The 27,998-nt window shown below is 39.2% G+C and overlaps 1 protein-coding gene across 2 annotated transcripts; it reads right to left on the bottom strand.

The window, feature by feature from the left end:
• LOC111187784 (OX-2 membrane glycoprotein) lies at window positions 1-26,645 on the bottom strand. Of its 2 annotated transcripts, XM_089910537.1 has the most exons (5): window positions 21,816-26,645; window positions 18,265-18,585; window positions 15,691-15,963; window positions 13,529-13,636; window positions 1-7,925 (listed from the first exon to the last, which is right to left on the bottom strand). In XM_089910537.1, exons 1-5 carry the CDS (start codon window positions 21,835-21,837, stop codon window positions 7,918-7,920), a joined length of 732 nt encoding a protein of 243 aa, XP_089766663.1. In that variant the 5' UTR covers window positions 21,838-26,645; the 3' UTR covers window positions 1-7,917. The 2 variants fall into 2 exon arrangements, with proteins under 2 accessions (XP_089766663.1, XP_089766662.1); XM_089910536.1 differs by lacking the exon at window positions 1-7,925 and having other exon boundaries at window positions 10,525-13,636.
• Window positions 26,646-27,998: the final 1,353 nt, after the last annotated feature.

The raw sequence follows: 27,998 nt of genomic DNA, 5'->3' as shown, positions 1-27,998 counted from the left end.
TCTGGGGATGACAAATATGTGTTTAAAGTTTTGCAATAATATTGTGTATAGTATAACTCCAGAAATGATGGAATACCTGGTCTAGATGGGTGGCCCTTAGCCTGTAGCCACTTTAAACTAAGAGTAGGAACACTCTAGTCACTGAGGAAGACAGTGACACTACCAGAAGGTGTGAAGTAAATATCACTCCAACTGTACCATCTGCAACAGTGCACCCTTTGATAAAGCACTGGAGGTCAAGAGAGTCATCTCGACTGGTCAAAGAAACTATTGCAAAGCTCTCTGCCACGTATCCTGATCATGCTGATTTTCTTTTGAATCCAAAAGTAAATCCTGCCTGATTACCCAGATTGTCAGTGCCTGATCTTCCTGTCAACTCTTTCCTATTATGACCTTTGTCAAGAGAGGGATTGTAAAATCATTTTAACACCTGAGCTTTGATGGAAGATTGAGCGCAGAGAACTTGGGATTATATTTCCATTGATAAGGGTCTAGAGTAATGGAATTCAAGGTTGTTTACTGAGGAAAGATTTTATTTGGAAGCCAGATGAAAATGCGGCAGAGATGAATAGACTGTGAAAATAGAGCTGATAATCGTATTCTTGCTCAGAGGAAAGTCTTCGCTCGAGTAGCCCATTAGTAGCAAAGTTGGAACACAGTTCTTTTTTTTTTAATTTATTTTATGAGATTTTCAAACATATACAAAAGTAGAGAGTAGAGTATAAAGAACCTCAGTTTCAACAGTGATCAACATTTGGCCAATCTTATTCTCTATCATCCATATCCAAGATATCATATCGTTACACATGTAATGATGTGGAATCAAAGTATAAATTGAATTATAATAAATACATTTGTAACTTTTATTTCCCATTCATGACAGTACTTCATGTAATTTCACAAGCTGTTTTTAAATACATGCAGGTAGGTTTATTTTGTCTGTCCTTAAGTTTTAAATTTCTCCAGGAAAAGAATTTTTTTCCATGCCTCCCTCTGCAGCTGTCTCTCAGGACCCAGGACAGTTGGGTGGTTGAAACAGTGCTTCATAAATGCTATCCACTGCGAGATACATGCTGCTGTTCTGATCACCGTAAACAAAGCTAACAGAATATTGATAAAATAGCAAAGATAAATGCAATGTTGCTCTCTAACAGCTATATGGTTAGAAATTATTATATATTTAATTGGTATAAAAGCCAATTATCACAAACTTCATCTAATGACATCATCACCTCTATTCCATCGTTTTATTCAAGAAACCAAGTCAAATACGAACCCCAAACCTGTGAAATCCCTTTTTTTCTTTCTCTTCATCTTTTCACGATTTTTGTAATGTTCCCTTTAATATGTTTTGCTTTTGAAACCTGATGACTGGAAATTCATTCAAGTCTGACTTTATAAGTGTTAGCTTTATAAGTGATTCTTGGGGCTTTTTAAATATTTGTTTTTAATCTGATGTATCTGGAAACTTTCTCCTCCCTAACCAAGAATGTGCTTGCTCTCTCTCTCTTTCTCTCTCTCTCTCTCTCTCTTGCATCAAGATCCACCCACCCACCCTCAAAATTACCTTTGCTGAAAACAATCAAAACTATTCCAGTCAAGGGAAAGAATTTTCCAGAATTTAAGCATCAAGTCAAAACTACATATTATCTATCAAACCAGATGTTTACCTGTTCACTGCCAAAGAAGCTGGAGGTACATCAAAAACCAGTGACGGGAACAGCTTTGAACCTCATGCAGAAGGAGGCAGTTCGGGAAAGTTTGGGGTTCCCGTAAGCCCTGTGGGCCTGCAGATATATTTAAACTTAGGAAATGGTTTTTCTTGGCTAACCAGATTATGGCAGGCCGTGTAAGATTCTTTTGTCTGTAACTACATTGGGAGTTTCTGCTGCCTGGTTTTTTCCTGCGTCCTGGTAAAGTCCTGTGTGATTTTAGTGAGTCACTTGGCATTCTGAAGCCTGTTTTCTTGTCTCTGAAATCTCTTCATTCTGACTGTCTATGATTCTAACTCAGTCTCTTTCACTGCCTCTTGGCATGCAACAGCAAGTATCAGCTTACCCAGGGGCATAAGTGTCAGTCAGTTCCTGAAGTGTCAGGAATTGTTGATGACCTTTATTAACATAAGATGGTGGCTTCTGATGGCACTTTGAGGGTAGGACCCAGTCAAACCAAATACAACTTGGTAGGCCTAGAGTTCCCTCAAAGAATACATTCTCTCTTTCCAAGCGATTTGTAAATTAAAGTTAGCTCTAAGACAAGGTGGAGAAAAGCATCTCCTTTCCCCAAGTGGTTCCAACCAGGCATGGGCAGCTGCAGAGCTAGCTTGGTCTCCCAGAAACTCACTGGGACAACTGAAAAAGGGGAATAAAATTCTAAGCTATCTTTGAGCTATATTTCACAAACACTGGTCTAGGCCAGGGCTACCCACCACTGACGGTATCAGTGTGCTTCCATCCAACTGGTCACTGTTGCTGAAATTTTAGTGCTTCCTCATGTTTCTTAACTAAGAACCACCGGGTTTACTGATCAATACATTACAAAAGAGCATTTAATTAAAGACATCATCTGACTTATTTTTATATGAGATATTTACAATATCGTCTTCGATTTATAACAAGGGAAACCTTCTTGTGTGTACAAGTTAAGGGAATTATATACAAAGCTAAACAGCAATGACAGATCCAGAATCATGCATCATCTGAGCAGCTGGTGCCTTTTGCTGTTGGACTAGAAAGTGAAAGCTACTTCCAGAAAAACACAACTCTCCTTTTGAGTTCCAACTCTTTGAGTTGAGCGCTTCACTCTCTAGGCTAATATGATTTAGGTGAAAAGTACCTAAGTATCTGTTGAATTCTCTGGAACCTTTCAAATTCTGGTAAGGTCCTTCTATCATGACATATTATCAAATCTGGTAAAGCAACATAATTCTAGGGAGAGCTTTCAGCGGTATCAATTTTTGCATCCTCTTTAAGTGTTTGGAGAGCTCTCTGCCATCTCTTACGGCAGGTGGTGGCTGTTAATACTCTGGAGCAAGGTGGCAAAACTGTATTCAGAAGCTGATGCTCAATAGAAAGGACTTTAACTTTTGTGGGATTTTTTTGGTTTGGGTTTTGTTTTTATAGGGTGCCGGCATGGTCGGGTTCTGGAAGGTCTCTCTTCCTGGTTTGCAGACAGCACCTTCTTGCTAACTTTTGTGTGTTTTATTCCTTTGGTCCTATCCTCAGCACAAGGAAAGGCCAAATCATCCTGGATGATGTATTAGGGTCCCTAATACAAAGACCAGTAGGTTTTCTCTCTGTTCATCCAGAAGGAAGCTCCCACTGCCAGCACTCCTATCTCCACCTCAACCCCACATCCACTTCTGGACAAGGGTGGGGCTGACTGTGAGGAGGAACTGGGAAGGACATGAGGCCTGTGTTGTTTCAGTGGGGGTTTTGAGGTCACAGGGCAGACACGCCTCAGCACATAAACTTGCGCATGTTGGGAGCTATACCCCTTCATACTTGAACCTTTACAGAAGACAGACTTGGTGCACACACAATTTAAAATTGAGGACATGTAAATTCAGGGAGATTAAATGACTGGTCCAAGGTCAACACATTACTAAATATCAGGGATGGAACTTAAACCCCATTCTTTTGGTTCTAAATCCATTATGCTTGTCTCTATGCCTTATGACCAACAATTTCTAAAAGTCCTTTTCTACTCTCTAGTTCAATCATACTCTCCCACAGGGAAGGAGAGATGCTCCAGTACAAAGCTGTTTGAACTACTCCTCCCTCCCATAATGTATTGGCATAAAATTTGTTCAAGAAATACTGCTTGACTGCTTATACTAGATGCTAGGGAAAAGCAAGCAAGCAAGCCAACAGATTTAAAAACCTCTGCCCTTATGAAGCTTACAATCTATTGGAAAGAGACAGACAATAAAATAAACAAGTAAAGTATGTAGCATGCTAGATTTTGATGGATGCAAGGGAGAAAAATGAAGAAGGAGAGGGAGACAGAAAGGGTTTGTTGGGGAAAAGGCTTATGTGGCCACCTTTGGGAAGAACATTCCAGGCAGAGAGAAAAGTAAGTGCCAAGGTCCTGTGGTGGAAACCTGTCTGAATGTTAGTGAAACAGCAAGGAGGCTAGTGTGGCTGGCAGAGCATGAATAGGAGAAAGAGCAGCAGGAAGTGATTTCAGAGAGTATCAGGGAGCCCAATCATGTAGAGCCATACAGCCCATGTAAAGACCTTGGCTTCTCCTCTAAATAAGATAGGAAGCACTTGGAGATTTTGTGAAAAAGAATGACACTATTTGTCTTGACCTATATTTTAAAACAGATGTGAGAAGAGACTAAAAAGGGGAGAAAGTAGAAGCAGGGAGATTAATTAGAAAACTATGTCAACAATCTGGGAGAAAGATAATGATGGTTTGGGCCAGGTGGTAAGATTGGGGGTAAGAGTTGGATTCTAAATATATTGATAGAGCAAATAGGATATACTGACAAGTAGTATTTGGGATGAATGACAGTAAGAGTGGAGGGAACAGAGAGAGCACTGGGCAGGAAGTCTGGGATTCTGAGTTGGAGTTTTAGTCCCATGTCATGCTTTCAGTGTTACCCAAAGAAAGTCACTGAAAAGCTTAAGGCTTCATTTTTCACACCTATAAAGATGGGCTTAAAAACCTTCCCGACCTCACAAGGCTCAAATGAATATGATGTCTATGCAAAAGATGGCTTGCTTACAATTGAATCACAGGTCTCTGTGACCCTGTCCATGTTTCTTAGCCTAAGTGACTGTGGTAGGGAGACTGAAGTCCTATCTGGAACATTTTGAGAGCAAATATAAAAAACAAAAACATTACAGTTGTGAAGAATTACTTTAGGAAGCTTTATTTTTAGGAAGTTAAATCTCTTTCTTGACGAGCTAAATAACCATAGAAGAAAGTTGGTCCAAGAGAACTATTTTAACCAAAGCCTCATAATCCCTAGTCATACTATGGGATTTTGTACTCTTTGAACTTGTATTTATGAAATGTTACCTAGTTGGTGGTTAATAAATTCCAACCGCTCCCCCCAGATCTTCACCTTCAGTTTTAGTTCTATTTAAGCACAAAAAACTTCTTTTGGTTTCCCTTATCTCTGAGCTCATTTACCACCACCCTGGGAAGTTTCTAAATTTTTACTGCCAAGAAAACTTTGTGATTGAGTTATTCAAAGTGACTCAAATATTTACAACTTTCCCAACCTTGCTGAAGCATACAAAGCCCAAACTGTCTCTTTCCAATTCATAGATTCAGAAGAAACTCCCCTAATTGAAAGGTTCAGGATGAGTAAGGGGCAGTTGGTGAGACCCTCCCAGGGGTGAAAGGGCAGGAGTCACAAGGCAAGACTGGTGCTACCCAGGGATCTGCCTTGTCAGACAGAGCCATGTGCTCTGAGTCACACCTTCCACCTCCTCTCTTTGCTCTCTATGACCCTCCCAAGTCTTTCCCATCAAAACCTACCTATTCTAAGTCCAAGTCTCTCAATACCCCGCAAGGTAACTGATAAGCCATTTAATAAGCCAATTTAAGTTGAATTGCTAGTGAGGAAGAAGGAGTAGACCTAGGTCTTTCTGCACTTTAAGCGGAACTCCCAGAAAGATAATGGCCTAACTAAAATTATGGTGGAATGGTGGAATGCTTAGGCACTGTGAAGATAGCTGTTTCATAAAGGAGAGCCTTTGGGAGAGACTCATGAAATCTCATAAGATGGTCTCCTTCTTTGCCTATACGTTAAGTGAGCAGTCCTCAAAATTGTCCTTGAGACCATTTCTGGGGTTCCACAAAGTCAAAACTACTGTCATAATCACATCAATTCCTTATTTTCATTGTCTCACAAGTGTGCTGTGGAGCCTTCCAGAAGCTACCTGATGTGTGATGTTGCTATCACTCTGATGACTAATGAAATGCATGTTTGTAGATTTTTGTTTTTAAAGTTTATCAGTTTTAATCTCAAATATGGTAAATATCAACAGACATAATTCGCTTTACAAGAAAGCTCTTTGGGGTCCTCAATAATGTTTTTACGTGTGTAAAGGGGTCCTGAGACCTTTAAATGTTTGAGAACTGCTGCTTTAATTTACCCTGTCTGATCTGGCAGCTGAGATACCAGAAAAAACAGCAAAACCAGAAGCAGGATGATAATTCCTACTAAATTCAAAACTGTGTGAGCTAATCCATTTGCAAAGGTTGGTATCTAAAAGCAAAATCAGATTGACATCTATATACTAATATGTATAAAATAGATAACTAATAAGAGCTTGCTGTATAAAAATAAATAAATTAAATTAAATTTTAAAAAATCCCCAAACAAACAAACAAAAAAGCAAAATCAAAACAGCACATATAAGGAAGTACTCCAAAATTGACCGGGTCATATCAAAAGGACACAGGCACCAACATGAAGCAGCTTCCACTGGTCAGATCAAGAACATCTGATCTGTGATGTTGTGACAAATCATAAATGCCAACAGCAACTTTTAGGGGGTAAGAGACAGAGGGGAGGATTTCACACACAGAGGAAAAATATACAGATTATCATTAATGCCCACATTTTCCACATTCCCTACGAGAATATCATGAACCAAATATTTAGAGTTGACACTTTTAATTATTCAGTATATTAATACAAATATACGAAATAATACAGAATTAAATAACATACGAAAACCTTACTAAATATATAAATATTCAATTCAACAGTGAAAACAACTTAAGTTTTAGTTTTTAGTTCCTAGGTCACTGGATAGAGACAAGAAGGCAAAAGATACTGAAAAAGTCACCAACTTGGTCGTATGATTATTTAAGAGTTCAAAATTGTTCCACTAGTTAGAACCATATGTTTACAACAAAGGGATTTGTACACCCATACATGCTTCCTCTGCTATTGTGAGAAGTTAACTCATGAGAAAAGAAGCTGGGAGAGACAAAGCATTTGAATTAGCTGACTGCTATTCAGGAAACTTTCTAAATGCCGTATTTTCTAAATATGTCTTCATTATACTAGGCTGAATTTAGAATGACTAAAATAGGGCTGGGTCATATTATGAAACAAATGGATGGGAAATGCATGCCTTTTTAAAAATGTGAGCTGCTGAGACTAATAATATTTAGTCTGCTATAAAAACAGATAAGTAAAGTTAAGGTTGTCAACATTACCTCACAATAAATTCAGTTCCGCTTCCACTGTGGTAAATATCACAGAAGTACATGAAGAATAGCAGTGAAACTGAGGGTTCTAGAAAGACCAGTTATTAGCAAAACAGTAAGCAGGTGGTGGACTAGATACCAAGTGATGATGAAATAGACTTAACGGACCAAAGAAGAAGGGAAGAAGAGGTGGAATAGCCACAGAAAGGCAAAAGGTAGTCTCAGAAAAGTTCTTTGGTCCCTACCTTCCTGTATTCTTCTCTCTCTTTTTCATTTCTTTTCTCTTTGTTTATTCCTTTTTTTTCCCCTGGAATTACAGCCATTTTTGGAGCAGAGTGGCAAATTATTTGGTCCAAATCCTTAATTTTCTGTATGCAAACGTGAAAGCTCATTGAGATAGTGATTAACATAGAGTTGCCACCAGTCGGAGTCAAAGTCAGTCTCTGAGCGGTGGCTCCTGATTCTAAGTCCACTACCCTTTCAACAGCACAACATGGCATTGTTTTACAAAATCAAGTCCTACAACAGACCTGAGAGGTAAAATGACTTCCTCTTGGAACTCACAGAAGCATTGGGTAGCCTAGATGGCAGTAGAAAGTCTTGAAATTCTTACGCCTTTGACCCCAATTTCTTTTGCTCTTTTGGGTTCCTTGAAGAATGACCCTCTTTCTCCTGCTTGCCTCCTGAGTCAGATTCAAGTAGACCAGGGAATAACTTTCAGGGTTCTGTGTGACTCCTCTATGGCTCTGGGTAAAAGAAAGATCAAGATATTAACTTTGAACATTTATAATTTCTATTCTAATAGATTTTAAGAAGATAAATAACAGAAGGATCAATAAACACAGAATTCTCCTGTGTATATTTCATCAGCCAAGATAAGGAAGTAGACATTCCTGACCCAACATGATGTGAGGCAACTGTGACTCTCTTTAAAAGGACAAGAGTAATTCTAGGATTCTAGGAAATAATAGTTTGCTATTCCTAAGTAAGACTGTACTTGTTCAGTAATACACTTAAGACTACAAGTAAAAGAACACGTTCAAGAATTCCAAATGATCTACATGTATTTTATTTATAAGACCTTGGGCTTTGTTTCCTTTGTTTCCTCACTTACTGGAGATCGGGTTGGGAATGGTCACAAAGTAGACAGATAGAGGTCCCTTCAAGGTTATTAGCATTCTAGCACTTAAACTTGGAGCATGTGGACCTCTCTACAAGGCATGTAAACAGTGAAGTAAAAGACCTCGGATATCATCTTGGTTCCACATCTCACTCTCCATGTAATCTGAAGTAATTCTTTACCAGAAACTGCAAAGTTCTTCATGTTTTAACTGTGCCAACATTTCCAGTATCAGTGATCTGTTCAGCCGTGAAAGACAGAACAGCTCAGGCAAGAATGCCCAGGCTTACGGGTCTGTTAGCCACCTACTTTGTGATTGGATTTTGTTATGACATTTTGATATGATGGGTGGCATTTGCACCCATTCAAGGGTGAAATTTTGTAGACAAGTAGCCTTGGAATGCAAGATTCCTCCAAGCAATTCTAACCTAGTCGGTTCAATAAAAATTGCTTCACACTTTTCTCATATAAAGCACCCTTTCTTCTGCTTGGAACTAGGAGGACACTGGGATAGAGGTGAGGGTTACCACTCACCCAGCCTTCATCTGGAAAGTGTAAGTACAATTATTTAGCAAAGCAAGGATTCTCATTTTTTTGGAAACATATATCTTTTGTATTATCTTTCCAACTAATCACCAATTTCCGCAACACAAATTATTTACTGAGCACCTCTGTTATTTGATGTAGTACTAAGCTTAAAATAGGAGAAAGTCCATCCACTGCACTACAAATAACTCAATTTCATTTCTTTTTATGGCTGAGTAACATTCCATTGTATATATGTGCCACATCTTTATCCATTCATCTTTAGATGGACACTTAGGTTGCTTCCATGTCCTGGCTATTGTAAATAGAGCTGCAATGAACATTGTGGTACATGACTCTTTTTGAATTATGGTTTTCTCAGGGTATATGCCCAGTAGTGGGATTGTTGGGTCATATGGTAGTTCTATTTTTAGTTTTTTAAGGAACCTCCATACTGTTCTCCATAGTGGCTGTATCAATTTACATTCCCACCAACAGTGCAAGAGGGTTCCCTTTTCTCCACACCCTCTCCAGCATTTATTGTTTGTAGATTTTTTTGATGATGGCCATTCTGACTGGTGTGAGGTGATACCTCATTGTAGTTTTGATTTGCATTTCTCTAACGATTAGTGATGTTGAGCATCCTTTCATGTGTTTGTTGGCAATCTGTATGTGAAGTAAATCAGAAAGAGAAAAACAAATACCGTATGCTAACACATATATATGGAATCTAAAAAAAAAAAAAGGTTCTGAAGAACCTAGAGGCAAGACAGGAATAAAGACGCAGACATAGAGAATGGACTCGAGGACACGGGGAGGGGGAAGGGTAAGCTGGGATGAAGTGAGAGAGTGGCATGGACATATATACACTACCAAATGTAAAATAGATAGCTAGTGGGAAGCAGCCGCATAGCACAGGGAGATCAGCTTGGTGCTTTGTGACCACCTAGAGGGGTGGGATAGCGAGGGTGGGAGGGAGACGCAAGAGGGAAGAGATATGGGGATATATGTATATGTATGGCTGATTCACTTTGTTATACAGTGGAAAATAACACACCATTGTAAAGCAATTACACTCCAATAAAGATGGTAAAAAAAATTAATAGGAGAAAGTGACATGATTCCACCCAAGATATAGTGTTTACCAACATTATCATTATTAGCATTGCAAAGAACCTATTTATAAGGTTAGATTATTGTGAAGCGAACTGAAAAAAATCAAGGCAATTATATAGATAATGTGGGCTTAAAAAAACCCACTTTTACCTGAAATAGTTAGATACTTGAAGAAAAGTGAGGTTTGGAATATGCATTTCATATGATTGTCTAAATCTTCTATTGGTTTCCAAATCAGCCTTGACCCAATCAAACACAAGAAGACTGCTACTCAAAATAAAGATTTCTAAAAATTAGGTGATTATCTATGATGATCTGCCCCAAAGTGAAGTTGTTGTTTCTAAGAAGCTTGTGATCATTGGTGGGTTGGCTAATGAGAAATAAAAGATTATCCTCAACCTCAAATTTTACTTCACTGTAGTATGTGTGGAAGGGGCAACAACTGGCTTTAACAGAAAGAACTATCATGAAATGATGGAAAATTTCCCTAGGAAATTTCAATTTCTTCCCATTTTCTATTTAGTAATGAAGTACTGATTCATAAAAGAAAAAAAGAATGTTCTTTGAAAACCTATTAACCTATTATTGTATTGCTGTAGTCTCATGGGAAGTAATTGTGATGATTCCATTAGGAATGGTGCAAAGAGAAGTCACCTCTAGCTCATCACTAGTACAGCTTTACAGTTGAAAAACCCAACATCACACTCTCTGGCATTATACAGAATCACAGGAAAACTGCAGGGAGCCTGACTTCTATATGAAAATAACATCTGTCATTAGAGATTACCCCTCTGTCCACAAACTATAAATTTGCTTATGTTTTTGTGAGCAACAAATTAGTGATTTTAATCTAAAATAAACTTTTTTTGGTCATTTATCTAACAAAGAGTTGAACTTTACTTAACAGACTTTTCTTACTTACCAGATTTGTCTTACTATTGGGCAGTTCCAAGGAGATGACTCTTTGTCTACTCATATTCAATAAGCTCAAGAACTGATTCATCTCTACTCTTTCTCTCCCCACAAACTCTGAACACACACACACACACACACACACACACACACACTCACACTCAGTTCCCCCTCCACTTCTATTTCTGTTCATATCACCATTTTTTCAGGTCACCAGGTCCAGAATCTTGGTGTCATTTTTGACTGATCATGTTTCCCCACCCATCCAAAAGTTTTATGTTTCAGAAGATAATAGAAAGTAAAAGAGAGAGAGAAAGCAAAAAAACACAAAGTAAGGGTAAAGAAAGGTATTCTGTAATAACCTAAATGGGAAAAGAATTCGAAAAAAAATAGATATATGTATATGTATAACTGAATCACTTTGCTTCACACCTGAAACTAACACAACATTGTAAGTCAACTATACTCCAATATAAAATAAAAATTAAAAAAAAAGAAAGATGGAAAGCAAATGTGGTAGCACTATTCACTTTCATCACAAATTGACAATCAAAATTTGTTACTTGAAGAAATAAAAAATGTCTCTATCTTTGATGATTTTCTTCCCTTTCTCCCAGCTTTTTGTATTACTTAAGTTTTGGTCTTAACAAACCAGTATTCCCTCAGACTTGAGGGTTTGTCTCCAGCATAATTGACATTTGATTTTACTAGCTATTTAAGTATATGGAACCAAATAATCTTAAGCTGACTCACTTCACTTCAGCAACTGAATAAGGCATTGAACAAACATATTTCCCAGAAAATACAAGACTTAATGAACAAAGGACAATTATTTTGCAAATGCCCCTTTCTACTGAAATTTACCTTGGGCTTGAATAGGTTGTATTATAAGATTCTTGTCCAAGGGGATTTTTAAAATGAATTTAAACACTTCATATTTTTCTGCTTGTACTTTACAGAAGAACACAGTAATATCAGCAAGCACAGACAGAAATAAATGCAACTAACAACAGCACCTTTCAAGTCAGGAAACTATAACTGAAAGAACATTCCGGCAGAGGTCAGGAGACCAGGATTCTAATCCTAGCCCTGCTGTTAACTAACTGTGTGACCTTAGGGAAGGAAGTCAACTTCAGTTCCTAACTGGAAAAGTGAAATGTTTGGAAAAAGTGGAATCAAACGGCCTTCTGCCTTTGACATTTTGCAGAGTGCTAAGGAGTTCTATGGGTTTAGGTTTATGTGCAATAAGATTATCTGATTTGCAATCTCCTGTCCCATACAGAACAAATCCCTTTATCTACTTTTGCAAAAGGGTCATTGACACTGGTGATTTGTTGCTTTTCTTATAAAGTCACAAGAATTAATCAGGTGTTTATATAAGGCTTATGCAAAATTAAATGTTCAAAAAACTTAGAAGGTGAAAGATATTAGTCTATGAGACATAAAATAAAAAGGAAAAAAGGTAGCATTTGAGTGAGATTTTTTCTTTTTTTTTGTGGTACGCGGGCCTCTCACTGCTGTGACCTCTCCCGTTGTGGAGCACAGGCTCCGGACGCACAGGCTCAGTGGCCATGGCTCACGGGCCCAGCCACTCCACGGCATGTGGGATCTTCCCAGACTGGGGCACGAACCCGTGTCCCCTGCATCGGCAGGTGGACTCTCAACCACTGCGCCACCAGGGAAGCCCTGAGTGAGATTTTTAATAGAAATGTAAAATAACACTCAAAGCCAACATTTTTTTCTTTCCTCTCTGTCAGTCATGTGAGCTGGAGAAAACTCCCATACCACCCCTTCATCTTGGGAAATTCCCATTACATACAACATAAACTGCAGCTTTGCATTAGCTTTCATAAATTATGCACTGTCTTCAGAAACTAAAGAAATTTAATTCTTCCCAGCTGGCTGACACCTCTTGTTTGATACCATCTCTTGTTTTATATTGTCTCACAGTGTTTAAGACTCAGTATCTATGAGGTACTGAATTTGCAATTTAAAAAAAAATGGAATTGAACAAATCCCTTTGAAAATCTACCCTTCCATTCATTCACTCATTCATCTTTTAATGAACATTTATTGACCACCTGGTATACATAAGGCACTGTGATAGTTGTTGTAGGGGCTGGAGAGAAATTAACAGTGTATAAGGGCAGAATGACATGATGCAGTTATTATAAGTATGGATCACCTGTATGTTTGCCTAGAGTGTCTGAGCCATAGTGAGAGTATAACATAGAAAGCACTACTCAATTAGTGATCATATCAGACAAGTTCACAGTCTCTTAAGTGGGGTAGCTGACCTGTGGAATGCTGTAAAAAGAGAAGAGATTGTCCTGGGTAGAATGAACACAGCCTGGGTGCCAAGACTTCCCTGCTTTTGCCATTAGATGATTCCATAGTGATTGAATAAATATTTTCCACATGTCCTCTCATCAATCCTTACTCTGAATTTATAAAATAATTGGCCTTTAAACCATCTTGGCAAATGAAATGCAGAAACTAATGTCCAATTGCAAGAAAATGACACTGAAATGTTTTAAAATACCATCAACATTTATGTATTCTGGAAACACCAAACCAAACACATGGTTGTCACCCCTTTACTTATATCTTCATTTTACCCCCAAATTGTCATTAAACAATCATTTTTTTCCTTCTTTGTACTTCATGGGGACTCACCTCGGTCTTGGTTCCGACGATGTTTCCAGTATAGTAGGATTGAAATTAAGACCAGAAGAATTACCAAGGAAACAATACTTAACAGTAGTGGAACTGAAAACCAAAAGCCTGTGGATATTGAAGGGAGAAAAGGAAAAACAAGTCATAAGTGGAAGCTGTAGAGGCAAAAAGCGATAAAGAGACAGTTGTGATGAGTTTTTACTAGAGCTGAGCTTTCGATGAAAATTATTCTTAAATATATATATATATATACTGAAGTCTATATTCATGACCTCACATTATTTTAATAACATTTAAATAATAATAATCACTAACATGTTTTATGTAGTTACTAAGTTGTAGGAGCTTTGAATGTGTTACCTCATTTAATCCTCTAAATAGCCCAAGAGTTAGGTCTTATTATAATTATCTAACAGATTAAAAAAACAAACAACTGAGGCTCAGAGAAGTTAAGTAAGCCCAAAATCAGTGTAGTAAGTGGTAGAACAAGGCTTGCTCAGAGGTCTGTTTGCCTTCAAAGCACATATTCTTTGCCATGCTGTCCATTAAAGTAATATGTTTATTGAGGAATTGTTGAAAAATACAGAGAAATATAAAGGAAAAGAATAATGAATCTCGTGATTCTAACCCCCAGGAATAACTCATCTCAATGTTTTTATTGTGTTGCTTCTAATCTATGCCTTTGTTATTAAATCTCTTTCCAATAGTCAATAGATGCAACTTAGCCTGAATGTCAGCCCCTCAGTGTCACTGTGTAATACAAAGGCAGAAGAAACACTCCCTGATTTGCGAGTCTCCAGCATCTTCTCCATACCTTTATAATGGAATTTGTCACATCATACTTTAACTGAGCACCTTCAGATTTGTCTAATTTCACTAGTTCTAGTGCTCGACATAATGCTTTAAGCATGAAAGATTTTTAGTAAATGTTCGCAGAATGAACAAACATTATACAAATGATGCATAAACATTATAAATGATATGTAAATTTTGGCACTCTTGGAAAGACATGTTCCTTTTCAGATTTTTGTTTTTCAGGGAAATTTACCCTTCACCGTGGCTGAATCTGAGGATCTCTTCATGAATGTCCAAAGCTAATACTGCAAACCTCTTGAGCAAATTTACCTAAATGTTTACTTTTTGATTAGTCTGCTTTTTCAAGGACCCCAGAAATGACTACAGGATATGTTCACTAGAGGCCACCATACCAATGAGGTCTAAACTTTTCCAGCTTTCATTGTTTACAATGCGCCCAGAAAAAAAGCAGCAATATCTTTTTATAGGAGGCTTATTGCTGAGTGCCTCATCCAGAGTTAGTGCTTCACAACTGCATAGAGAAAGAAAACTGTGGCTGTCATCACTAAAGTGTCCTGTCTCTAAAACCACCACTTTCTTTATTCTCTCTCCCATAATCTTTACCTCTTGTATTGATGAGGCCCAGAGAAAGCAGTTTAGATAGAAACGCAGGAGAGCAAAAGAGGTCCTGAACAGGAGGCAGTTTATTTTAAAATGGGGTGAGGAAAACATCTCAGATTGGCCCCCTTCCTAAAAGCCCCTTTCCCACAGCGTAGATTATGCAAAGGTTTCATCCTGGATGTGGCTGCTTCCAGGAAAACATCCTAATCCCTCCAGATTGAGCTGATGCTCCTTTTCCCCTCTCTCAATCCTCCCATGGTGTACCACAGCTGTCTTTATTTTTTTAAGCAGAGAAAGGTTTATTGCAGGGCCAAAGAAGAACAGGTGGCTCATGCTGAAAAACCCGAACTCCTACTATAGCTTTCTTATTGAAGCATCTATCATGAAGTTTTACAATTGCCCAGCTCCTTTTGCATTCCCTCCTAGACTAGAAGCTCCCTGTGTGAAGGGACTGAGTCCTCACTGTTGCGTGTCTGGCATAACAAATGCTCAGTTAGTAGCACGGAAGAATAAATCAATGGACGGATCTCAGCAAAAGCGTTCAGTATGTGGGCAACATACCACATTTGCCAAGGTAAAATCGGCTTTATTGGCTTCCTCAACTCTGTTTTTCTTTCCCTACTTATCCCATTCTCTCCCTTATCAGCTCCTTTGCTAAAGGCCAAGAGGCTCTGCAGAGCATTCACCACCTTGCAGGTGTGTGTCCACAAATGTGACCACGGTAAATCTTGCCCTCTCTCTCTTACCTTTGTTCACAGTTTCCCTGTAGTCGGTCACGGTCCCCAGGTGCAGTACCTGGCAGATCACCTCCTTCCCCACCTGACTCTTGGGGTCTTTGATCTGGAGGATGCTGATGACAGACGTTGTCCCATTGGGGTGTGAGAGAATCTCAGTACTGCTCTCAGTCTCTGACCCAGACACCTTCCAGGAGATCAGAGGGGCTGGGCGAGCATTGGCAGAGCAAGTGATATTTAGGTGGTCTTCAGATAGTTTATAGTGAAGGAACACTGTGGGCTGTACTGGGACAGAAAAAATGATCTGCCATCAGTTAAGCATGGTGTTTACAGAAAGACAGTGGAGGCTAGAAAGATAAGGTAGCACATCCAATCCAAACTGCGGCCTTCTGGGTTCTTTCTGTGTCTAATTCTCTGAATTGCAGGATGGAGACTGGCCTAGTACAACCCTGTGACAAGTACGATCCTCCCTGTAGTTTGCCTCTAGGAGAATGAGCTGGATGGACAGAAGGTACCTTCTCCCCCAAACAGTGCAGAGCCTAATTATTCTTTTCTCTTCCATGGGCAATGTAAGATCTCTGCCTTCTTCTGGGTACCCCTCTCAAATAGTTTGACAATGACCACCAATCGGCACCTCCACACAAGTAGTCTACACTTCTCAGAAGCACGAGGGCAGTTTCAGAACGGAGAGCCCGTAGGGGGGCTGCTGCTTAGAGAAAGCCTTTTTCTGTTTGGACCTGGGCCAGGGAGCAAGATGCATGGAGCAGACTTGGCAAGTCCCTGCTTGAAATATCTATACAAAATGTCAATTAGAAATTCATAGTCAGTAGTCAGAAAATCACAGAATGACAGTTGTAAGGACCGTGGAGATCACCTTATGGAGTTAACAGAAAATAGCTAGCTTATGAAGAAAGGACATTATTTTTAGGTCAGCTGTTCCCTGTTCCCTTTCAAAAGTCCCTTGATTAATGAATTCATTTTCTTTGGAATATACAGTTTATCTCTGCTGAGCAAATGTAAACTTGCCTTTCTGTGGTTGGCTTTGGAGCCCACAAGATAATTAAAGGGCAATGCTAAATGAAAGCTTGTCTGTGCTCAGAAGTTCAAGAGGTGGGTGGGTGGCAGTAGGCTAGAGAAAATGAGCCTATAGGACGGTGGCTCTGTCCAGAGTGCCCAGATTACTAACATCAATAAGCCCTGGAGGAATAGACATAAGGTAAAGGAAGACGAGTATGGTTGACGTGGCCAGATTGGCAGCAGGGTTCTCTGGTGTATCAAAGAATGACTTAGATGAAAGCTATAAGTTGTGGCTGGAAAGGATCAGTGTGGAAAAGAACTACAGAATTACTCACTAGAAGATGCAGGAGAGTCTGCTTTTCGAGCAAAAAAATAATACAAAGATTATGAGTAAAGAAGGGGGAGTAGGAGAAAGAAAGATGAACAAAAAAGAAAAAGAAAAGGAAACAGACAGAAATGAGAAAAATATGACACAAGAAGGAAAAGGAAGAAAAATGGTGGAAAGAAGGAAGGAAGGAAAGGAGAGGGAGGGAGGGAAGAAAAAAGAGCAAGGGGGGAAAAAAGGAAAGGAAAGAGGAAGGAAGGATTGGGGGAGGGGAGAGAGAGAGAAAGACAGGGAGACAGAGGGAGAAAGAGGAATGAAAGAAATAGAAATCAAGGAGAAAGCCTGATGCAAGATCCTGCAGAGAGGACTCATTACAGGCAAAATAAGTGAAAGAAACTTGTATTTGGTGTTGTCTTACCTCCCTTGCATTCTTATTTATTGAGCCTCTTCTTATCCCTTGTCCAATATTCTTGGTGTGCACGAACTCTCATTTTAACATTCCTAATAACCCTGTCTAAGTTTGTCGTTTCCCTTCTAAAACTACCACCAAGCGTGCCATCCTCCAAAGTTACCCCTTATTCCTAATTCTGAATTCTTGATCTCAGCTAAGCATCAGTTAAGAAGAAAGGAATCTTATCAAACTAAGCCTCTTGGATTTTAAAAGAATGCTTATTATTCAGTTAAATCCCTAGTAGGCATCAGGAATGAAGAGCCTCTGATGCATGTCTCCTTATCAATCCTGATACAGCTAAACTGAAACAAAATGAGAGGGACCCCTATAACTGGCTCCAGCTTAGCCCAATCTGGCTTTGTCCTTAGATCCAAAAATACTAAAGCTGTTAGAGGCCCTAGAGATGATCTACTTCACACTTCTGGTTCAGATAAATAAACTCTGGTACAGAGTGGACAGGACTCTTCTAGGGTCACATGACTGCTAATTGCAAAGCCAGGTCTGAACCACATCAGTGCTTATAGAGAACTTATCCTCACTATGGTCCTTAATTTACTCTTGTTGACAACAGTATTTGTCAGGGCAAAGATAACTCCAGGCAGAGACTCAACATAGTCCTTTGAACTCTCCAAATAACAGTAACCAGAGTTACAGTAGACATGAAAGGCCAAGTGTCCTCTCATGAGCCTTTCTGGGGTTAGGATCCTGAAAAACTAGGCACTACCACTACATTCCAAACATTCTGCAAAATAACATTTCAAGCCACAGACAATGTATTCTCAGAGACTCTCACCAAAGAGAGTGAGGCAGGCTATTCCTGAGATCTTCCCAGAACCAAAGGTATTGAAGAGGCACTTGTAACACCCTTCATCTTCCAAGGTGGTATTCCAGAAGGTAATGGTTGAGTTCATGAGTCCCAGCTGGGTGATGTTTATCTTGTCCTTATAGGCAGGCTGGACTACAACCCCATGGTTCTGGCTAAAGGTGATCATGTTTTCTGGGCTTACAGCCTTGATTTTTTGCCATGTCACAATCAAAACTTCCTGGGGATTTTGCAGAGAGCATCTTAAAGAAGCAGGTGCGTTCAGCAACTCTCTTACATCTTGGGTCTCCACTTTCATCATGGAATCATAAAAAACATTTACATTTTAATACATACACAAATATACATTTTTTTGATTAAAAACAATGCACGTTCAAAGTCAAATTTAGAAAAGATACAGAAAAATGCTAAAAAAAGAAAACATTTACTACCTTCCTGATGTTGCTAGAGAAATATAAGTTCAAATATTTGTTCAGTCTTTAAGAGTAGCAGAGTAGAAAAATAAGAAAGCAAAATCCCAGTGACCAGAAATTACATGAAGAATCCCTGTAGGCTGGAAATTAGGTGAAGTGAGGTTGAAGATGGAAAGTGCCAAATAGGATAGAAGCATCACCAAGTGAGTTTATGCCTGGAGCAGTAACAGCTAGGAATAAGAAAGGGCCAACAGACAATGGGCAGAGTGATTAGTTTAAGTGAAGAACGTATAGCAGCTCTGTACCTTCCACACACATACCTGCAAAGGAAGGAGCAGCAGTAGTGATGTCTGCCTTCAGGAAGCAGTGGTGAGTATAGGAACGCAAGATAGAGAGATATACAGGACAGTGCTCCAGAAGGCTGATAGTACCAGAGAGATTTGACCACCAAATGACAATCTACACATTCCCCTATTTTTACTGTATGCAGTGCAGAATATAAGGTATGGCAATAATTTCTTCCCCCTCCATGCTGGCTAGTCATATTGATATGATAGATGACTCAATGGGAGATCTCAATAAAACAAATAGCCAAACATTTGAGAAAGTTAACACAATGATAGAGGAATAATAAACTCTACAAACCCAAGAACTCACCAAATGAATAAAAATATCATAAATAAATTTATTTATTATCATAAATAAATAAATTTATTTATTATCATAAATAAATTTATTTATTATCATAAATAAATTTATTTATTTATTATCATAAATAAATAAATTTTGATGTGAAAAAATGTGATATCTTAAGTGTGAAAAGGAACCAGCACTGTAAATAGTAGAAACTATAGATGCAGAAAATGAGAAATGTAAACTCTTAACAGACTTAGCAGAATGAATATCACTGAAGGGTAAATTAGTAAGTAGGAAGACCAGGTCATAGAATTTTTCCAGAATGTAGCACAAAGGGATAAAGATATAGAAAGGATTAAAGAAAAAATTCAAAGACTAGAACGTTTCAGCATGAGTCCAGTAAGAATTTTAAAAGGAGAGAAAGGGGAGAATAGAAGACAAAAACACTGTAAGGAACAAAAATATATTTTTCAAAATGATAAAAGGAGGAATCTAAAATAAGACATACTAATCATGAATCTTCATGCACCTAACAACATAACTCTGAAATATATAAAAACCTAATAGAACTACAAAGAAAAACCCATAAATCCATAATCATAATGAGAGAGTTTTTCATTGTTCTCTTGGAATTTTCACTTCCACATATTAAAAAAATAAGTAAGCCGCATAGCACAGGGAGATCAGCTCGGTGCTTTGTGACAGCCTGGAGGGGTGGGATAGGGAGGGTGGGAGGGAGGGAGACGCAAGAGGGAAGAGATATGGGAACATATGTATATGTATAACTGATTCACTTTGTTATAAAGCAGAAACTAACACACCATTGTAAAGCAATTATACTCCAATAAAGATGTTAAAAAAAGTAAGTAAAGCAATAAAATCAAATATAAGGATATAGAACATTTGAAAAACAAATTTTTATATATAACTTATTATATATGTATGTGTAGTATGTGCATATGAGCATGTATTTGTAAACTTTTACCCAAAAGAAAACATACAATCTTTTCAAACAACAAATGGAACATACCCTCAAATTGAACTTGAAATAGTGTACAAAAAAATGACCTTGAACTCTGTCCATAATGCAATAAAATGAGAAATTTACATGCTTCTTTTAACTCCTTAATTACACCAGAAATCATAACAAGAATTATAAATCACTATGAATGACAATAAGAATATCATATATTAAAATCTGTAGAAATTTACAAAGCAGTTCTCAGAGGGAAATATTTAATCCTAACTTAATTTACTGGGAAACAAGAAGAAAATGAATACACACAGATATCCAAAATTCCCACCCCACCCAAGAAATGATAAAAGGAGTGAATTAATAAAGTTGAAGGCACAAATTAATAAAATGATACACAAAATTTTGACTTAAAACACCAAATCTGTTATTTTTTTTAAGACTAATAACACAGATAAACTGTTAGAGTAATTAGAAAAAAAGAAGGCAGCATAAACAAACAAACAATATCCATTCAACAACATCAAGCATGAAAAGACGGGCATAGCAACAAATACAAATTGGAACCCACAAGTGTTGCATAATTCCAATTTTAGTGAGGTGTACTCTTGGTAGATGTAAAAAGTTCTGGGGGGAATACCGGTTGTTAGGACTGGGGCTTCCAAAAAGTTTGTTGAGATTTTGCAGAGCAGAGATCTGAAGAAATTGCTGCTTTTAGAATAGAGCGTAGAAAAGGGATCAAAACTAGAGTTTTAACTTCTTGAGTAACTTTTCTCTCTGACTAATAATTTAGTGGAAAGCTTATAATTCTTCACTGCATATATGAAACTCCATTTAGGGTTGGTAAATCCTATGTTGTACATGGTATGAAACTTCCCTTTCCTACCCCTGTGAAGGCTGATGTAGTACAACATCACGCAGAAGGTGATAAAAGGCCAGCAGCAAAGTGAGGTGTGGTCTCCTATGGAACCGAGGAGAAGGGACTGGTGCAAGTAGGAAATTCAGCAGATGAGTGGAGAGCATAGGTGTATGTTTTATATGATAGACTATGGGAACCTACGTAACTTCCATATTTCATTATTTTTAGTATTTTTCTGTGAGAGGGACACACCCAAATTTAAGGCTTATTACCAGACTACCTTCCCAAAAGGCCATATTCATTCACACTCCCTTAGGCATTCCCATATCTTTACAAACATAGGGAATTATTATTTTAAACATCATTCAATTTGATAGGTGAAAAATGATATCTTAATTTAGGAAGAATTTTTTCATGTCTGGTTTTATCTAGGAAAAGTTTCTTAATATTAAATTATTTGAAAACATTGAAAAAAATGTGGAAAGCAGAAAGAACCACTCCCAGTCCTCCAAACGAATTACACACTTAAATAATTCATGCAGACAGATGAGCTAACGCAGCACAAACAAGAGTGGCCAAATGTTTCCACTCCAAAAACTGTGTTTGCTGGATTCCACGCAGGGGAATTGAATATCTTTACCTTGTGCCCTGCAAAACATCATGGCAGCCAAGAACCAAATCAGTTGGAAGGTAGACAGATGACAGAAGAGCCTCCTCAACACCTGAAGACAGAAAGCAAAGTACAGAAGTGGGCGTTTGGATGTGGACAAAGCTAAGAAAGCTTCAATCTAATCGCTGTTTCAGGAAACGCTGCAGCTAAAGTTTTAACACCGGAAACCTTTGGTTTTGTGGAAGCAGAACCAGAGACTATAAATGGAAGAAATAACGGAGGGTGCTCAGGGTATGGGAAGGGAAAAGCAGCAGTGTGGTTCCTTCATTATGGCCATCAATAAGCAATTTGAGGCCTTGCTTCCAAAGCCACCACTGTCAAGACTGCTGGGAAAACAAACTGCCATATGTATACTCAGAAAACATAGAGACTGCAAATGCTGAAGAACATTCACTCCCCAAATAATCCACATCTGTTTATATTAAAAATGTAACTCAGGTTGTAACCACTTGGCCGAAGATGTGACTGCTGAGGTAGATTTTCCTGCAAATTTTGCACAGTTTATGTAAATTTTACCTTTTAAAAACCAGTAATCGCTTTAGTTTTTCTTCATTGCTTTATTTTCATGTGTCTGGCAGAAATCCTTGGCCTTTTTACAAATCATGGTGGTATTTAAGGGACTATTATTCTGGGGATAATTTTGCTATAAAATGAGAGAGTGGAATGGAGACAGAACATCTTTACTCTGCAGCAGCCCCATGGCTGGCTTTGGTCTACATTTGTGTGTTCACTGTAAGGGGGTATAAGCAAGGAATGTAAATTTTCCCTATATTTTTTCCTATATTCTATATTTTTCTATAATTGAGGTATGTAAGAAATATAGGTTTCTCTGTATTTTTCTTTAACTTGAACTTTATTTTTATTTCATGTTGCCATTCCAACTAGAGGTAGAGACTTAATTTCAGTCAATATCACATAATCTCTGTCAGTTTAGCCCACCAACACTTCACAATTGTCCCAAACTCTGGCACTGCATCCACAGTCCTGGGAATGCCAAGCCGTGGGACAGGACCATTAACCCTTGGTTACAACCATCTATCCATGCTGGCACTATGTTCCCCTCAAGTCATCCTGATCATCGGTTTGTGCAATTAAATCTTGTGCTTACAGGATGTTCTCTCATGTTTCCCGATTCTCCAGATTCTGTGCTCCTGGATTCTTCTGTGCTGAACAAAGGAGAATTCTGCAAGGCTCTCTGACTAGACTCCCATGTGTCTGTCCATCTCTGTTTTACAGTTCCCTCGCCATGATGGGCAGGCTTGCCTCTTCCCACAGTTCCCCACAAGAAAGCAAGGCACAGGTGTTTTCTGTTCTTTGATTTCAACACCTACCTGTAAGTTCTATTCACCACCCTCCTGGACTCCCTACTCCCAGGGGCCAGGCACAGAGCATCCTTTTCAGGACACAAACCGACACTAGTCAGTCCCTCTTTGCTCTCCCAGCCTAGGGTTAAAGAAGCTGCTTCCTCCATCACCTTGTATTCTTCCCATCAGCTTTTTCTGGGATGAAGGCCTGTCCTTGGCCTTTCAGCATTTAGGCTTTTAAAACTCAAATGCTTAGGCTTTTGCTATTTCAAAACTTTGGCTTCTGAGTGTCCATCAACAGATGAATGGATAAAGAAGATGTGGCACGTATATACAATGGAATATTACTCAGCCATAAAAAGAAACGAAATTGAGTTATTTGTAGTGAGGTGGATGGACCTAGAGTCTGTCATACAGAGTGAAGTAAGTCAGAAAGAGAAAAACAAATACCGTATGCTAACACATATATATGGAATCTAAAAAAAAAAAATGGTCATGAAGAACCTAGGGGCAAGATGGGAATAAAGACACAGACCTACTAGAGAATGGACTTGAGGATATGGGGAGGGGGAAGGGTAAGCTGGGACAAAGTGAGAGAGTGGCATGGACATATATACACTACCAAACGTAAAATAGATAGCTAGTGGGAAGCAGCCACATAGCACAGGGAGATCAGCTCGGTGCTTTGTGACCACCTAGAGGGGTGGGATAGGGAGGGTGGGAGGGAGGGAGACGCAAGAGGGAAGAGATATGGGGATATATGTATATGTATAGCTGATTCACTTTGTTATAAAGCAGAAACTAACACAACATTGTAAAGCAATTACACTCCAATTAAGATGCTAAAAAAAACAAACAAAAAAACTTTGGCTTCTGAAACTAAAAAGTTTTCTTTGGCATTCGGATTCCACACCATCATGCCACATGGAAATCCAGGCTCTAGCAAAGGCTGTGATGAGGAATGAAAATAGTTTGGCTTTCCGAGTAAAAATCTGTCTTTTAGGATAAGAGAGAAAGCAGACACACACCAAAACACAAGATGTACGAACTGGGGGCCAGCAATGTTTAAGAAACAGAAGCACAGTGATTGAGGCAAAGGGAATTAGAAAGAAAGCTTTGCTATTAATTATATACACATTTCCTCTGGCTGACTTGAGTTCAGGCTAGCACCCATATTAGATGTGTAAGCTAGGACAAATCATTTTACCTCTCTGAAATGCAGAAAAAAATAATAGCACCAACCTTCTCTCTGTTAAAAAGACTAAATGAGATAGTATATGTAAAGCTCCTAGAACAGTGACTGATACAAATAAGCACTAAATCAATGTTGCTGTTATCTCTTTGGGTTACTATGAGAATTAATTAAGCATTTAAAGTACTTAATACAGTGCCTAAGGTATGGTAAAAGCCAATATATAGTAGGTAACTTAAAAAAATTCATTAATCAGATCACACAATAATGGAAATAGAGAAGTCCATTTATAACCTTTGTCAAGAGGGCCAGGGTTCAGAGGCCTGGGTCTTACCTGACAGCTGCCCATCTACTTTGCCCCTATACATACCTCTTCCCTGAAAATTTCTAGGTTCAAATCCTGATCCTGCCACATACAGTCACATGGACTTGGAAAACTTAACCTCTCTGCCTGTTTCTTTATTTGTAAAATTGGGTAATAACTCCTCCTTTGAAGGATAGTGGTGAAGATTAAGAGCACCTGGCACTCAGTAAACACTAGCTCTAAGGCCACCATTCTCCTTTATTAAGGAAAACAGTGAAATAACTGGCTGTATGATCCTGCCAATAAACTATATACAAAAAAAAAAAAACTACCTTCAGGCATTACTTGTATTTAGATTTTAATTTTTATTATTTTTATCAATTACCAATGTAAATGAAAATCCTCTCCTTCCTTCATTTTGTCATATACACAGGTCCTGAATAAACAAAATGTCTGTCTCTCGCGGATACCCAGGGTTTTAACCCTGATTTATCCAATCCTTTATGGTTTCCCAAGGCAAAGACCCAGAGGATGCAGAAAGAGGCTGGAGCATCACAGAGGGCGCCAGCTCTCCTGGACAGCCTGAGCGTGAAATTCTGCAACCTCACCCCAGGTTTCAGGGCCAAAACGGAGCCAATACAGCACCCTCTATCCCCGCCGCCAGCGCCCGCCTCCCAGCCCAGTTCCTGTCTGAGGATGTCAAGGATCTTCGGAGAAGCGTCTCCGGAGCCTGCGCCTGGCAGCATCGTTTTTCCAGCGCACTGGGACGGAGAACCGGAACGCCAGGAATGGCCTGTAAACCACCCTTTGGAAGGCAAAATCCGCTTCTCAGCAAGGTTAAGAGCTGAGGGGAAAGCGCTAGCAGAAATCCCACCTCCGAACCAGACTGGGGAAAGCCGCAGCCCGGCGCTCTCAGCCCGCCACCGCCCCAGGGCCGCCGGAGCGATGTCGCCCACCCTGCGCCCCCTTTCCCACGCCTGGCCCGGCTCACCAGCCACTCCATCCTCGCTCCTGGCCGCGCGGGGTGTTTGGCTTCAGCTGGGAAGCCCGGAGGGATCTCACACCGGACCAGACTGAGCTCCTTCAGTTCTGTGGAGCAAGGATGCGCCCCGCCAGCGTTTGGGGAGAGCTGCCTCACTCCTCCTCCGACACAAATACCCCTCCTCCCCACCCCCGCCCCGCCCCCCAAGCAGAGGCGTGAAGGCCAGTTTTTTCCAGTTTACTTGTAGGGGATAAAATAAAATAAATAGTACTCCTCTTTTCCTATCTTCAAAACGATTCACAGTTTTCAGAGGTGGCAACTGGGGAAACAGAAAATGTTTGAAAAAATATACACCGTTTCCATTTTCATTGTACAGACAGAAAGGAAACAGGGAGAGGTGGGAAGACATGAATTGTTTCCTGCGTTGGCGCTTGGAGGAATGGCAATCTACACTGTGCAGCTGGCGAGTGCGAAATGATTTTTGAGAAACGTTACACAGTTTCCACAATTACCACCTCGGAAAATCCAAATATTTTGAAGCTGAATTTAAACAGTAGACACTTTACAAAACAAATGTATATTTATTTTTATCCAGAACCAAATTATATATTGACGCTATCAATGCTGTAATGATCTCTCCTCTCATGATGTGACTGGGTTTTTTTCTCTATGTGTGGAGTTTTCTTTCATTTGTATTGATGATGAGGATTCTTCTCATTTTATTTTTTAATTTTTTAATTTTTTACAAGTTCCAGAGTTCTTGGCTCTTAAACAAAGAAAGACAAACAGATCAATGAAGTGTTCAATTCCTAAAGCCTTTTCTGTTTTGCTAACACCACCCCTATGACAAGGTGCTGGGACAGAGCTTTTACCTAAGGATCCATGGGGCTGTAAATTCCAGGGCGGTAACTAAAATAATGACTGATTTTCAGAAAAACACAAACACATTGAAAGGACTAAAATATTCATGGAGTGGCAAACAGGAAACAAAAGAAAGCCAACTTATAGGCATAGTGGAATTAAGATCAAATTAAGGAAATTGAAAGAAAATTCTTAAAGCTTCAAAAATGACAAGTAGAGACACCAAGAAAGACAATCAAAGTGACTTTATTTTTTTTATTTTTTTAAACAGCTGTGTTTTATTTATTTAATTAATTATTTTTATTTTTAGCTGCATTGTGTCTTCATTGCTGCACGCAGGCTTTCTCTAGTTGCCGTGAGCGGGGTCTACTCTTCGTTGTGGTGCGCGGGCTTCTCATTGCAGTGGCTTCTCTTGCGGAACACGGGCTCTAGGCGTGTGGGCTTCAGTAGTTGTGGTGCGTGGGCTCAGTAGTTGCAGCACGCGGGCTCTAGAACACAGGCTCAGTAGTTGTGGTGCACGGGCTTAGTTTCTCCGCAGCATGTGGGATCTTCCCAGACCAGGGATCGAACCCGTGTCCCCTGCATTGGCAGGCGGATTCTCAACCACTGTGCAACCAGGGAAGTCCCCAACGTGACTTTTGTTTTGTTTTTTTTGCGGTACGCGGGCCTCTTACTGCTGTGGCCCCTCCCGTTGCGGAGCACAGGCTCCGGACGCACAGGCTCAGCGGCCATGGCTCACCGGCCCAGCCGCTCCGCGGCATGTGAGATCTTCCCGGACCGGGGCACGAACCCGTGTCCCCTGCATCGGCAGACAGACTCTCAACCACTGCGCCACCAGGGAAGCCCCCCAAAGTGACTTTAAATGTCACAAGGCAGTGCTGGATGCAAGAAGGCAATGAGTTAACTTTCAAAATATTGAAGACAAATAACTTTGAATTCTACTTTGTCTTTTATAAATATTGCTACAGAGGTATATTTAAAAAATACATTTAATTTTTTGATTAAATGTGTTATTCATAGAGGAAAGTGCATACATCATAACTACCCAGTATGAATCGTCATAGAGTAAACATACTTGCATAGCCAGAAGCAGATAAAAACCTGACTATTCCCAGCTCACCAGAAACTGTCCTACTCTCTTTGCCTACCCCTTCTGTCACTGCCACCTTCCCACCACTCTTACTTTCAACATCATAGACTAGACTTGCCTGTTCGTAACCTTTGTATAAATGGCATCATAGAGTATGTCCTCATTTGTATCTGGGTTCTTTCACTCAACAGACTTGAAAAATTCATCCATGTTATTGCATGCAGTTGTGGTTCATTCATTCTCACTGCTGTATACTATCCCATTCTTTAAATGCCACATTTATTTATCTATTCTGCTGTTACTAGACATTTGTTTGTTTCCGTTTTGGGGTTATTTTTAATAGTGGTGTTATAAACATTCTTATACATGGCTTTTCCTAAACACACGTACACCATGCTGTTAGATTATTTTTTGTTTTTG

Source organism: Delphinapterus leucas, chromosome 4 (assembly GCF_059928025.1).
Source record: "Delphinapterus leucas isolate spDelLeu-1000000601 "Yukka" chromosome 4, BTC_Dleu_Yukka2, whole genome shotgun sequence".
Taxonomy (NCBI): Eukaryota; Metazoa; Chordata; class Mammalia; order Artiodactyla; family Monodontidae; genus Delphinapterus; species Delphinapterus leucas.
The sequence above is the reverse complement of the archived record's forward strand: the minus strand, read 5'-3'. Positions and strand labels throughout refer to the sequence as shown.

What these genes read in the sequence shown, in the direction of transcription:
- LOC111187784 (XM_089910536.1), bottom strand. Translation starts at nt 21,837, where the DNA reads ATGATGTTTTGCAGGGCACAAG. An exon ending in GATGTTTTGCAGGGCACAAG is followed by an intron (nt 18,586 to 21,815) that starts GTAAAGATATTC and finishes CCATGATGAAAG; the next exon opens with TGGAGACCCAAGATGTAAGA. An exon ending in AGCCTGCCTCACTCTCTTTG is followed by an intron (nt 15,964 to 18,264) that starts GTGAGAGTCTCT and finishes TTTCTGTCCCAG; the next exon opens with TACAGCCCACAGTGTTCCTT.